General features: G+C 44.5%; 1 protein-coding gene across 4 annotated transcripts in view; it reads left to right on the top strand.

Annotated features, from left to right (window-relative positions):
• LOC139539739 (serine/threonine-protein kinase STK11-like) overlaps positions 1-14,505 on the top strand; it is a 50,514-nt gene that overhangs the window by 16,628 nt on the left and 19,381 nt on the right. For all 4 annotated transcript variants that reach the window (XM_071342962.1, XM_071342960.1, XM_071342958.1 and 1 more), the window contains one exon: positions 9,921-10,120. In XM_071342962.1, the coding sequence (XP_071199063.1) occupies positions 9,921-10,120 (200 nt within the window). The remainder of the gene's footprint in view (positions 1-9,920; positions 10,121-14,505) is intronic.

The following is a 14,505-nucleotide window of genomic DNA, read 5'->3' as shown; positions in this document are numbered from 1 at the left end:
GTGGGCATCCAGCCAGGTCGGAGGATGCCGGCTCAGCGCATCTGGCCGCCAGTACGTCTCTACGGCCTGGGATATCCTGCGCCGGCTCTGCGCACTGTGTCTTCGGTGCGTCTGCACAGCCCAGTGCGTCCTGTGCCTGCGCCCCGCATCTTCAGGGCGAAAATAACCATCCAGCCAGGACGGGTTGTGCAGGCTCTACGCTCAAGACCTCCAGTGCGCCTCCACGGCCCAGTGTATCCGGTGCCTCTGCCTAGGACAGGGCCTCCTGTATGTCTCTCCAGCCTGGTGAGTCCTGTGCCTGCGCCTAGAACTAATCCTCCCGTATGTCTCCCCAGCCTGGTGAGCCCTATGGCAGCTCAACGTACCCGACTGCCCATACGTCTCCTCCCTCCAGTGATGATCTATGGCACGAAGCCTCCAGTGATGATCCATGGCAAGAAGCCTCCAGTGATGATCCATGGCACGAAGCCTCCAGTGATGATCCATGGCACGAAGCCTCCAGTGATGATCTATGGCACAAAGCCTCCAGTGAATATCCATGGCACGAAGCCTCCAGTGATGATCCATGGCAAGAAGCCTCCAGTGATGATCCATGGCACGAAGCCTCCAGTGATGATCCATGGCACGAAGCCTTCAGTGATGATCCATGGCAAGAAGCCTCCAGTGATGTTCCATGGCAAGAAGCCTCCAGTGATGATCCATGGCACGAAGCCTCCAGTGATGATCCATGGCAAGAAGCCTCCAGTGATGATCCATGGCAAGAAGCCTCCAGTGATGATCCATGGCACGAAGCCTCCAGTGATGATCCATGGCACGAAGCCTCCAGTGAGGAGTCATGGCACAAAGCCTCCAACGAAGGCCTCCAGTCCGGAGCCTCCAGCGAAAGCCTCCAGTCCGGAGCCTCCAGCGACGTTCTCCAGTCCGGAGCCTCCAGCGACATTCTCCAGTCCGGGGCCCGCAACGTGGGTGCCCAGTCCTCGGCCTGCAACGATGGTGCCCAGTCCGGGGCACGCAACGAGGGTGCCCAGTCCGGGGCCCGCAACGAGGGTGCCCAGTCCGGGGCCCGCAGCGAGAGTGCCCAGTCCGGGGCCCGCAACGAGGGTGCTCAGTCCTGGACCCGCAACGAGGGTGCCCAGTCCGGGGCCCGCAACGAGGGTCCCCAGTTCGGGGCCCGCTATGAGGGTCCCCAGTCCGGGGTCGGCGGCAAGAGTCCCTGCACCAGAGGCGCCACCAAAGTGGGGGCAGGCGGAGGGGGTTCTACGTCCCGCACCAGAGCCGCCGCCGTAAAGGAAGCCCACCCGGACCCTCCCCTTTAGAGTCAGGTTTTGCGGCCTGAGTCAGCACCTTTGGGGGGGGGGGGGGGTACTGTCACCCCCTGGCCATAGAGAGGCTTTTATTCTCTATTTTGGTTAGGCCAGGGTGTGACTAGGGTGGGCATTCTAGTTTCTTTATTTCTATGTTTTCTATTTCTTTGTGTTTGGCCGGGTGTGGTTCTCAATCAGAGGCAGCTGTCTATCGTTGTCTCTGATTGAGAACCATACTTAGGTAGCCCTTTTTTCCACCTGTCTTTGTGGGAAGTTGACTTTCTTTAAGGCACATAGCCTTTAGCTTCACGGTTTGTTTTTGTAGTGTTTATTGTTTTGTTCGGCGTCATTGTTATAAATAAAAGAGAAATGTACGCTCACCACGCTGCACCTTGGTCCACTTCTTTTGACGGCCGTGACAAAATGATAGCGCCTGAGGAATAGGAGTGGAACTGGGGGCTACAGGGCCTGGGTTAACCTCTACATCACCAGAGAAGTAGTAGGATAAGGGTACGGCTAAAGGCTATAAGAACTGGTCGTCTAGTGCGTTGGGGACAGAGAATAAAATGAGCAGTTTTCTGGGCGTGGTAGAAAAGATTCAGGGCATAATGTCCAGCAATGGTATGGTAGGATGTGAGTACAGTGGAGGTAAACCTAGACGTTGAGTGACGATGAGAGAGGTTTAGTCTCTGGAGCACCAGTTAAGTCAGGTGAGGTCTCCGCATGTGTGTGGGTTGGAACAAAAGGACTGAGGCCTCTACAGTGAAATAAAACAAGAAGAACTAGCCAAGACAGCAGTAGACAAAGGAAATTGACATTAGAGAGAGGCATAAAGCCATCACAGTTGTTGATCAGGAGAGCAAAATGAGGTACCGTGTTATTGAAACAGTCCAGGGGGCATCATCTGTGTAGCCGCGTGATCATAGGGTCAAAAGAGCAGCAGTAGGTGAGTCAGGGTGCCGTTCGGTAGTCACTACTACGCTAGGCGAGCAGGGGACACAGCGTTCAGAAAATCTAGCGGGCCGGGGCTAGTAGATGGTTCTTCGGCGACATCGTAACAGAATAGCCTGTTGAGACCACATCGGGCAATCACGTCAGCAGTACAGTCGTGATGGATTGGCGGGGCTCCGTGTCGACAATAAAGGGTACAGGCCAATTGGCGAAGGAGGTAGCCCTAGAATTAGCTGGTATATGGGCCCAGCTCTCAAGGCTAGCTGGTGCTTGCTTCGGGACAGAGGCGTTAGCTAACAGTAACAGCTGGCTAGCTGCGATGATCCGGTGTAATGATCAGGAGCGGCAGGAATCCGGTGATGTTGTAGAGAGAAGCAGTACAATAAGCTCTGGGCTGATATCGCGCTGTGCAGTCTGGCAGGTGTTATCCAAGCTAAGGCTGGCTGGTGACCGAGAAAAAGGTGAAGACCGCTAGCCGTTGGTAACTAGTAGCTAGTTAGCTGGCTAGCTCCTGATGGAAGTTCCAGTTATAAGGAATAAAAATTGCAGATCTGTACCACATTGGGTGAGGCGGGTTGCAGGAAAGTATATTTAGTTCGTAGATAGAAAGTGAGATTAAGATGGATACGAAAAAGACCGGATATTTACACTGGATAAGACACGGTATAAGACAAAGACAAACACACACGTCCTACTGCTACGCCATCTTGGAGTTGAGTGTAGATATTATGTAGATGTAGATATTCCATAAAAAAATCTGCTGTTTCCAGCTACACTAGTCATTTACAATATTAACACTGTATTTCTGATCAATTTTATGTCATTTTAATGGACAAAAAAATTGCTTTTCTTTCAAAAACAAGGACAATTCTAAGTGACCCCAAACTTGAATGGTAGTGTATGTTGAAGTTATAGCCTAGTTATAGAAACATTTGTAGTTACTTTTTATATTGGAAGTTTCTCATGGTTTAGATATGTCTAATGTATGCTTTTTGAATATTCAGTTATTAAAATAGGTTATTCATGTTTTTTTAACATGGTAGCAAATGTGACTCATCTGACCTCAACCTGTAGCCTTGTATCCCTTTCTTTTATTTCCACAACACTTAAGCGTGCTGTCTCTGATAAACTCTTGTTATCTCTCTCAGAACGATCTCCTTGACCTTAACCAGGACGGGTCTTCTGTGTCACGGAGGCTCTGCACTGCCTAAGCTGACTCTCGCTCCTCTGTTCTCATCCTCCTAGATCTATCCGCTGCCTTCGACACTGTGAACCATCAGATCCTCCATTCCACTCTCTCAGGGCTGGGTGTCTCAGGCTCTGCACACTCTTGGATTGCAGCTTACCTTGCAGGTCGCTCCTACCAGGTGACGTGGCGAGGATCTGTGTCTGCACCACGTACTCTCACTACTGGTGTCCCCCAGGGCTCTATTCTAGGCCCTCCCCTCTTCTCTCTATACACCAAGTCACATGACTGCGTCATATCCTCACATGGTCTCTCCTATCATTGCTATGCGGATGACACTCAACTACTTTCCTCCTTCCACCTGACACCCAGGTGGCGACACGCATCTCTGCATGCCTGGCAGATACCTCAGCTTGGATGTCAGCCCATCTCCTCAAGCTCAACCTCGACAAGACAGAGTTGCTTTTCCTCCCGGGGAAGGCCTGCCCGCTCAAAGACCTCTCCATCACGGTTGATAACTCAACAGTGTCGCCCTCCCAGAGTGCGTAGAACCTTGGCGTGACCCTGGACAACACCCTGTCATTCTCTGCAAACGTCAAAGCATGCTCTACAACATCCGTAGAGTACGACCCTACCTCACACAGGAAGAGGCAAAGGTTCTAATCCAGGCACTTGTCATCTCCCATCTAGACTACTGCAACTCGCTGTTGGCTGGGCTCCCCGCTTGTGCCATCAAACCACTGCAACTTATCCAGAACGCTGCAGCCACTCTCTACCTTCAGGCTATGCTCAAACCCTACACCCCAACCCGAGCACTCTGTTCTGCCACCTCTGGTCTCTTGGCCATCTCACTCCTACAGGAGCGTAGCTCCTGCTCAGCCCAGTCCAAGCTCTTCTCTGTCCTGGCACCCCGATGGTGGAACCACCTTCCCCCTAAAGCTAGGACAGCAGAGTTCCTGCCCATCTTCTAAAAGCACCTGAAAATCCTACCTCTTCAAAGAGTATTTTAAATAATCCCCCCCCCTTTTGAGGAAACGTGTACTTACTATGCCTGTGATATGTAATGGTCCCAGCTAGCCATCTTAAGATGAATGCACTAAATGTAAATTGCTCTGGATAAGAGCGTCTGCTAAACGACTAAAATGTAATGAGTTTAACTTGAACAAGTTTATTTCACTTCCAGGTATAGATTAGACACCATGATAGAATGTGGTGCGTCCTGTGTCACCTAACCTATCTTAGTGCATGTTAATACCAAAGGTAATAACAATTAATAAATCAGAATCGAATCAATCTCTCCTTAACATGTGGTCCTTCCACGTGTGGTCATGCCAAAAGGTGAAAGGAAGGATAAAGAGGAGTAAATAGAAGCTGGGGAAAAAGAGCTGTATAAATATTTCACCTGGCAAAAGGGCAGATGGGTCTTTAAAATAAATTTCCAAGCTCTGCAAATATTAACATTAAGGGGAATTACAATGGGTAGAGTAGCCATGCTTAGTCAATGCAACTTTAATGTCCCGGCTCCTGAGGTGCACCCTATTCTTAAGGTGTAGCAGCTTCACTAGGCTGCATTATGGAGGCTTGATCACTTATTATCCCACATACACACACACACAAGGCCGTGCGCACACACAAGGCCGTGCACAGACCGGGATCAAGTGCTCAAAACAAAAACAGGGCACACTCAGCTCTTGAAAAAAAATTACTGTCATAATTCATACTGTATGTCTAAATTCCTAACTTACCAACTGCCTCTGTAGCAAATAAAATGTTATGCATAGGCCTATTTATTTCTGCAACAACACACATCACAAATTGTAAGCAAGCTAGTTACATTGCCTCCTAAAGACATGACTGACATTGGGGAAAGAGAGTGGGCTATCAGCTGATCGTAGATTTTCTTTTTGTGATTTATCTTCAATGCTCTTAAAATTCTTACATAACTTCATATTATTAATAATCTTCTAACTCATGATATATCGCTGGCTGGCCGGCTAGTGGCTTGTGTGGATATTTTAGTGTATGGTGGTTAGCTAGAGTCTAGACTAGCTGTGTTGCTACTGCCCTGACACACACGTGCATCTCCCGACTGAAGGAGGGATGGAGTTGGGTCGGAGGGCCGTTGATGCAGCTGCTCCTCTCTCTGCGGCGCATATCAGCCAACCAGATCGAATATTGATGATGATGATGATTTAAATCAGGTGTTTTTAAATGCTACTCAAACGTTATCCTTCTTGGCAGTACTGTTGATATTGAAACTAGGTAGCTAGCTACACACACTCGACCGGTGACTGTATCTCAAGCCATGCATGTTTACATGTTTGGATGTTTGCATGTTTGGATACTGGGTGTGCGCAATCTCCGTACAGGGCAGACGATGTCACGACGACTTGTGGGTTCAAAAACCCCAATGACAAGAACAGTACCAGTCAAAAGTTTGGACACACCTACTCATTCAATGGTTTTTCTTTATTTCTACTATTTTCTACATTAGAATAATAGTGAAGACATTAAACCTATGAAATAACACATGGAATCATGTAGTAACCAAAAATGTGTTAAACAAATCCAAATATCTTTTATATTTGAAATTCTTCAAAGTAGCCACCTTTTGCCTTGATGACAGCTTTGCACACTCTTGGCATTCTCTTAACCAGCTTCATGAGTTAGTCACCTGGAATGCATTTCAATTAACAGGTGTGCCTTGTTAAAAGTTCATTTGTGAAATGTATTTAGTTCTTAATGTGTTTGAGCCAATCGGTTGTGTTGTGACAAGGTAGCCCTATTTGATTAAAAAACAAGTCCATATTATGACAAGAAGAGCTCAAATAAGCAAAGAGAAATGACAGTCCAATCAAACACACACATACCCACTTACTATCATACCCTACACACAGCTTCTTATCGTACACACACATTTTACTGGCCATCTCTTAAATGCACACCACAATTACACATATCAGTTGTTTTAAGTAACGGCTTATTCCATTGGTTAGCCTTCTTTATACACTGAACACAAATATAACGGAACATGTAAAGTGGTCCCATGTTTCATGAGCTAAAATAAAAGATTCCAGAAATGTTCCATACGTACAAAAATGTTTCTCTCAAATTTTGTGCACAAATTTGTTTACATCCCTGTTAGTGAGCATTTCTCCTTTTCCAAGATAATCCATCCACCAATGGCATATCAAGAAGCTGATTAAACAGCATGATCATTACACAGGTGCACCTTGTGCTGGGGACAATAAAAGGCCACTCTAAAATGTGCAGTTTTGTCACACAACACAATGCCACAGATGTCTCAAGTTTTGAGGGAGTGTGCAATTGGCATGCTGACTGCAGGAATGTCCACCAGAGCTGTTGCCAGATAATTTTTATGTTAATTTCTCTGCCATAAGCCACCTCCAACAATGTTTTAGAGAATTTGGCAGTGCGTCCAACCGGCCTCACAACCGCAGACCACGTGTATGGCGTCATGTGGGCGAGCGGTTTGCTGATGTCAACGTTGTGAACAGAGTGCCCTATGGTGGCGGTGGGGTTATGGTATGGGCAGTCAGAAATACAGTGTAGACATTGTTAATGTTGTAAATGAATATTGTAGCTGGAAACTGATGATTTTTAATCTACATACATTTAATCTACATATCTACATAGGCATACAGAGGCCCATTATCAGCAACCATCACACATTTGTTCCAATGGCAGGGTTTGTTAGCTAATCCAAGTTTATCATTTTAAAAGGCTAATTGATCATTAGAAAACCCTTTTGCAATTATGTTAGCACAGCTGAAAACTGTTGTGCTGATTAAAGAAGCAATACAACTGGCCTTCTTTAGACTAATTGAGTATCTGGAGCATCAGCATTTGTGGGTTCGATTATAGGCTCAAAATGGCTAGAAATAAAACTTTCTTCTGAAACTCGTCAGTCTATTCTTGTTCTGAGAAATGAAGGCTATTCCATGCAAGAAATTGCTAAGAAACTGAAGATCTCGTACAACGCTGTGTACTACTCCCTTCACAGAACAGCGCAAACTGGCTCTAACCAGAATAGAAAGAGGAGTGGGAGGCCCCGGTGCACAACTGAGCAAGACGACAAGTACATTAGTGTCTAGTTTGAGAAACAAACCCCTCACAAGTCCTCAACTGGCAGCTTCATTAAATAGTACCCGCAAAACACCAGTCTTAACATCAACAGTGACAAGGTGACTCCGGAATGCTGGCCTTCTATGCAGAGTTGCAAAGAAAAAGCTATATCTCAGACTGGCCAATAAAAATAAAAGATTAAGATGGGCAAAAGAACACACACTGGACAGAGGAACCCTGCCTAGAAGGCCAGCATCCCGGAGTCGCCTCTTCACTGTTTTCTAATGATTAATTAGCCTTTTAAAATTATAAACTTGGATTAGTTAACACAACGTGCCATTGGAACACAGGAGTGATGGTTGCTGAAAATGGGCCTTTGTACGCCTATGTAGATATTCCATTACAACATTAACAATGTCTACACTATATTTCTGATCTATTTGATGTTATTTTAATGGACAATTTATTTTGCATTTCTTTCAAAAACAAGGACATTTCTAAGTGACCCCAAACTTCTGAACGGTAGTGTATATACAACATATACAGTTGAAGTCAGAAGTTTACATACACTTAGGTTGAAGTCATTAAAACTAGTTTTTCAACCACTCAACAAATTTCTTGTTAACAAACTATAGTTTTTGCAAGTCGGTTAGGACATCATCTTTGTGCATGACACAAATAATGTTTCTAACAATTGTTTACAGACAGATTATTTCACTTATAATTCACTGTATCACAATTCCAGTGGGTCAGACTTGTACGTTCACTAAGTTGACTGTGTCTTTAAACAGCTTGGAAAATTCCAGAAAATTATGTCATGGCTTTAGAAGCTTCTGATAGGCTAATTGACATCATTTGAGTCAATTGGATGTGTACCTGTGGATGTATTTCAAGGCCTACCTTCAAACTCAGTACCTCTTTGCTTGACATCATGGGAAAATCAAAAGAAATCAGCCAAGACCTCAGACAAACAATTGTACACCTCCACAAGTCTGGTTCATCCTTGGGAGCAATTTCCAAAAGGTACCACGTTCATCTGTACCATCAATAGTACGCAAGTATAAACGCCATGGGACCACGCAGCCGTCATACCGCTCAGGAAGGAGACGCGTTCTGTCTCCTAGAGATGAACGTACTGTGGTGCGAAAAAGTGCAAATCAAGCCCAGAACAACAGCAAAGGACCTTGTGAAGATGCTTGAGAAAACAGGTACAAAAGTATCTATATCCACAGGAAAACGAGTCCTATATCGACATAACCTGAAAGGCCGCTCAGCAAGGAAGAAGCCACTGCTCCAAAACCACCATAAAACAGCCAGACTACGGTTTGCAACTGCACATGGGGACAAAGATTGTAATTTTTGGAGAAATGTCCTCTGGTCTGATGAAACAATAAGAGAACTGTTTGGCCATAATGACCATCGTTATGTTTGGAGGAAAAAGGGGGAGGCTTGCAAGCCGAGGAACACCATCTCAACCGTGAAGCACAGGGGTGGCAGCATGAGGTTGTGGGGGTGCTTTGCTGCAGGAGAGACTGGTGCTATAGATGGCATCATGAGGGAGGAAAATTATGTGGATATATTGAAGCAACATCTCAAGACATCAGTCAGGAAGTTAAAGCGTGGTCGCAAATGGGTTTTCCAAATGGACAATGACCCCAAGCATACTTCCAAAGTTGTGGCAAAATGGCTTAAGGACAACAACGTCAAGGTATTGGAGTGGCCATCACAAAGCCCTGACCTCAATCCCATAGAAAATGTGTGGGCAGAACTGAAAAAACATGTGCGAGCAAGGAGGCCTACAAACCTGACTCAGTTACACCAACTCTGTCAGGAGGAATGGGCCAAGATTCGCCCAACTTATTGTGGGAAGCTTGTGGAAGGCTACCTGAAACGTTTGACCCAAGTTAAACAATTTAAAGGCAATGCTACCAAATATTAATTGAGTGCATGTAAACTTCTGTCCCACTGGGAATGTGATGAAAGAAATAAAAGCTGAAATAAATAATAATTCTCATAAGTCATTCTCTACTATTATTCTGACATTTCACATTCTTAAAATAAAGTGGTGATCCTAACTGACCTAAGACAATGAATTTTTACTAGGATTAAATATCAGGAATTGTGAAACTGAGTTTTTATGTATTTGGCTAAGGTGTATGTAAACTTCCGACTTCAACTGTGTACCTAATACACACTAATCTGAAAGGGGTGAATGAGAATATGTACATATAAATATATGGATGAGCGATGGCCGAGCGGCATAGGCAAGGTGCGATAGATGGTATAAAATACAGTATATACATATGAGTAATGTAAGATATGTCAACATTATTAAAGTGGCATTATTTAAAGTTCCACACATAACCTTAAAACCAATCTTTGTGTGGTTACAGCTGGGTGAGGAAGAAACACCCTGCCATGGAGCCTCTGATGCCAATGCCCCCCAGTGCTGACCGGAGGGATGCGTGTCGTAGCATGACTGTACTGCCTTACCTTGAGCACCTGCACGGCTACACCGACCAGGACGACCAGGATGATGATGAACTCTTCTACGGAGCTGGAGACATCTACTCTCAGGGTTTCACTATGCCAGGTGAGATACAGAGATATGGAGGGAGAGAAGGATGGAGATATGACTTAATAGAGTGATGTTTATAAGGACTAGGAGGATGATGACAAGCTGCTCTATGGAGAAAGCCACATTTCCAGCCAGGGTTTTGCTATGCAAGGTGAGAGACACAGGATGGATGGAGGGAGAGGGAGGTGGAGAGATGTTGAGGTGGAGAGTGAGGGTTATTGGGAGAGAGAATTTGAGTGATAACATTTCTTTGTCACATTCTTTGCAAACAACAGGTGTAGACTAACAGTGAAATGCTTACTTACTGTACAGGTCTTTTTCCAACAATGCAGAGTTAAAGATAAACCATTTAAATAGTGCCATCAGGAATAAATACACAGTGAATAACGAATAACAATAACGAGTAAAAAATAACATGGCTCTATACAGGGATTACCAGTACCGAGTCGATGTGCAGGGGTACGAGGTAATTGAGGTACAGTGGGGAGAACAAGTATTTGATACACTGCCGATTTTGCAGGTTTTCCTACTTACAAAGCATGTAGAGGTCTGTAATTTTTATCATAGGTAAACTTCAACTGTGAGAGACGGAATCTAAAACAAAAATCCAGAAAATCACATTGTATGATTTTTAAGTAATTAATTTGCATTTTATTGCATGACATAAGTATTTGATCACCTACCAACCAGTAAGAATTCCGGCTCTCACAGACCTGTTAGTTTTTCTTTAAGAAGCCCTCCTGTTCTCCACTCATTACCTGTATTAACTGCACCTGTTTGAACTCGTTACCTGTATAAAAGACACCTGTCCACACGCTCAATCAAACAGACTCCAACCTCTCCACAATGGCCAAGACCAGAGAGCTGTGTAAGGACATCAGGGATAAAATTGTAGACCTGCACAAGGCTGGGACGAGCTACAGGACAATAGGCAAGCAGCTTGGTGAGAAGGCAACAACTGTTGGCGCAATTATTAGAAAATGGAAGAAGTTCAAGATGACGGTCAATCACCCTCGGACTGGGGCTCCATGCAAGATATCACCTCGTGGGGCATCAATGATCATGAGGAAGGTGAGGGATCAGCCCAGAACTACACGGCAGGACCTGGTCAATGACCTGAAGAGAGCTGGGACCACAGTCTCAAAGAAAACCATTAGTAACACACTACGCCGTCATGGATTAAAATCCTGCAGCGCACGCAAGGTCCCCCTGCTCAAGCCAGCGCATGTCCAGGCCCGTCTGAAGTTTGCCAATGACCATCTGGATGATCCAGAGGAGGAATGGGAGAAGGTCATGTGGTCTGATGAGACAAAAATATTACTTTTGGGTCTAAACTCCACTCGCTGTGTTTGGAGGAAGAAGAAGGATGAGTACAACCCCAAGAACCCATCCCAACCGTGAAGCATGGAGGTGGAAACATCATTCTTTGGGGCTGCTTTTCTGCAAAGGGGACAGGACGACTGCACCGTATTGAGGGGAGGATGGATGGGGCCATGTATCGCGAGATCTTGGCCAACAACCTCCTTCCCTCAGTAAGAGCATTGAAGATGGGTCGTGGCTGGGTCTTCCAGCATGACAATGACCCGAAACACACAGCCAGGGCAACTAAGGAGTGGCTCTGTAAGAAGCATCTCAAGGTCCTGGAGTGGTCTAGCCAGTCTCCAGACCTGAACCCAATAGAAAATCTTTGGAGGGAGCTGAAATTCCGTATTGCCCAGCGACAGCCCCGAAACCTGAAGGATCTGGAGAAGGTCTGTATGGAGGAGTGGGCCAAAATCCCTGCTGCAGTGTGTGCAAACCTGGTCAAGAACTACAGGAAATGTATGATCTCTGTAATTGCAAACAAAGGTTTCTGTACCAAATATTAAGTTCTGCTTTTCTGATGTATCAAATACTTATGTCATGCAATAAAATGCAAAGGAATTACTTAAAAATCATACAATGTGATTTTCTGGATTTTTGTTTTAGATTCCGTCTCTCACAGTTGAAGTGTACCTATGATAAAAATTACAGACCTCTACATGCTTTGTAAGTAGGAAAACCTGCAAAATCGGCAGTGTATCAAATACTTGTTCTCCCCACTGTAGCTATGTACATTTACAGTATCAGTCAAAGTTTGGACACACCTACTCATTCAAGGGTTTTTCTTTATTTTACTCTTTTCGACATTGTTGAGTAACAGTGAAAACATCAAAACTATGAAATAACACATGAAATGCCTAGTTAAATAAAATTTAAAAGATCATGTAGTAACCAAAAAAGTGTTAAACAAATCAAAATAGTCTATTTGAGATTCTTCAAAGTAGCCACCCTTTGCCTTGATGACAGCTTTGCACACTCTTGGCATTCTCTCAACCTGGAATGCTTTTCCAACAGAGTTTCAAATCAAATTGTATTGGTCACATACACATGGTTAGCAGATGTTAATGGTCACATACACATGGTTAGCAGATGTTAATGGTCACATACACATGGTTAGCAGATGTTAATGGTCACATACACATGGTTAGCAGATGTTAATGGTCACATACACATGGTTAGCAGATGTTAATGGTCACATACACATGGTTAGCAGATGTTAATGGTCACATACACATGGTTAGCAGATGTTAATGGTCACATACACATGGTTAGCAGATGTTAATGGTCACATACACATGGTTAGCAGATGTTAATGGTCACATACACATGGTTAGCAGATGTTAATGGTCACATACACATGGTTAGCAGATGTTAATGGTCACATACACATGGTTAGCAGATGTTAATGGTCACATACACATGGTTAGCAGATGTTAATGGTCACATACACATGGTTAGCAGATGTTAATGGTCACATACACATGGTTAGCAGATGTTAATGGTCACATACACATGGTTAGCAGATGTTAATGGTCACATACACATGGTTAGCAGATGTTAATGGTCACATACACATGGTTAGCAGATGTTAATGGTCACATACACATGGTTAGCAGATGTTAATGGTCACATACACATGGTTAGCAGATGTTATTGGTCACATACACATGGTTAGCAGATGTTATTGGTCACATACACATGGTTAGCAGATGTTATTGGTCACATACACATGGTTAGCAGATGTTAATGGTCACATACACATGGTTAGCAGATGTTAATGGTCACATACACATGGTTAGCAGATGTTAATGGTCACATACACATGGTTAGCAGATGTTAATGGTCACATACACATGGTTAGCAGATGTTAATGGTCACATACACATGGTTAGCAGATGTTAATGGTCACATACACATGGTTAGCAGATGTTAATGGTCACATACACATGGTTAGCAGATGTTAATGGTCACATACACATGGTTAGCAGATGTTAATGGTCACATACACATGGTTAGCAGATGTTAATGCGAGTGTAGTGAAATGCTTGTGCTTCTGGTTCCGACAGTGCAGTAATAGCTAACAAGTAATCTAACAATTCCCCAACAACTACCTAATACACACAAATCTGAAAGGGGTGAATGAGAATATGTACATATAAATATATGGATGAGCGATGGCCGAGCGGCATAGGCAAGGTGCGATAGATGGTATAAAATACAGTATATACATATGAGTAATGTAAGATATGTAAACATTATTAAAGTGGCATTATTTAAAGTTCCACACATGTGCTGAGCACTGTTGGCTGCTCGCAAACCATCTCAATTGGGTTGAGGTCGGGTGATTGTGGAGGCCAGGTCATCTGATGCAGCACTCCATCACTCTCCTCCTTGGTCAAATAGCCCTTACACAGCCTGGAGGTGTGTTTTGGGTCATTGTTCTGTTGAAAAACAAATGAGTCCCACTAAGTGCAAACCAGATGGGTTGGCGTATCGCTGCAGAATGCTGTGGTAGCAATGCTGGTTAAGTGTGCCTTGAATTCTAAATAAATCATGACAGTGTCACCAGCAAAGCACACCCACACCATCACACCTCCTCCATGCTTCACGGTGAGAACCACACATGCGGAGCTCCGTTCATTTACTCTGCGTCTCACATAGACACGGCGGTTGCAACCAAAAATCTCAAATTTGGACTCAACAGACCAAAGGACAGATTTACACCGGTCTAATGTCCATTGCTCGTGTTTCTTGGCCCAAGCAAGTCTCTTCTTATTATTGGTGTCCTTTAGTAGTGGTTTCTTTGCAGCAATTCGACCATGAAGGCCTGATTCACGCAGTCTCCTCTGAACAGTTGATGTTGATATGTGTCTGTTATTTGAACTCTAGCATTTATTTGGGCTGCAATTTCTGAGGCTAATGAACTTATCCTTTGCAACAGAGGTATCTCTGGGTCTTCCTGTTGTGGTCCTCATGAGAGCCTGTTTCACCATAGCGCTTGATGGTTTTTGCAACTGCACTTGAAGAAACTTTTAAAG

The sequence above is a fragment of the Salvelinus alpinus genome, chromosome 15 (assembly GCF_045679555.1).
Source record: "Salvelinus alpinus chromosome 15, SLU_Salpinus.1, whole genome shotgun sequence".
NCBI lineage: Eukaryota > Metazoa > Chordata > Actinopteri > Salmoniformes > Salmonidae > Salvelinus > Salvelinus alpinus.
Note: the sequence above shows the minus strand (reverse complement) of the source record. Positions and strands in the feature narration are given on the sequence as shown.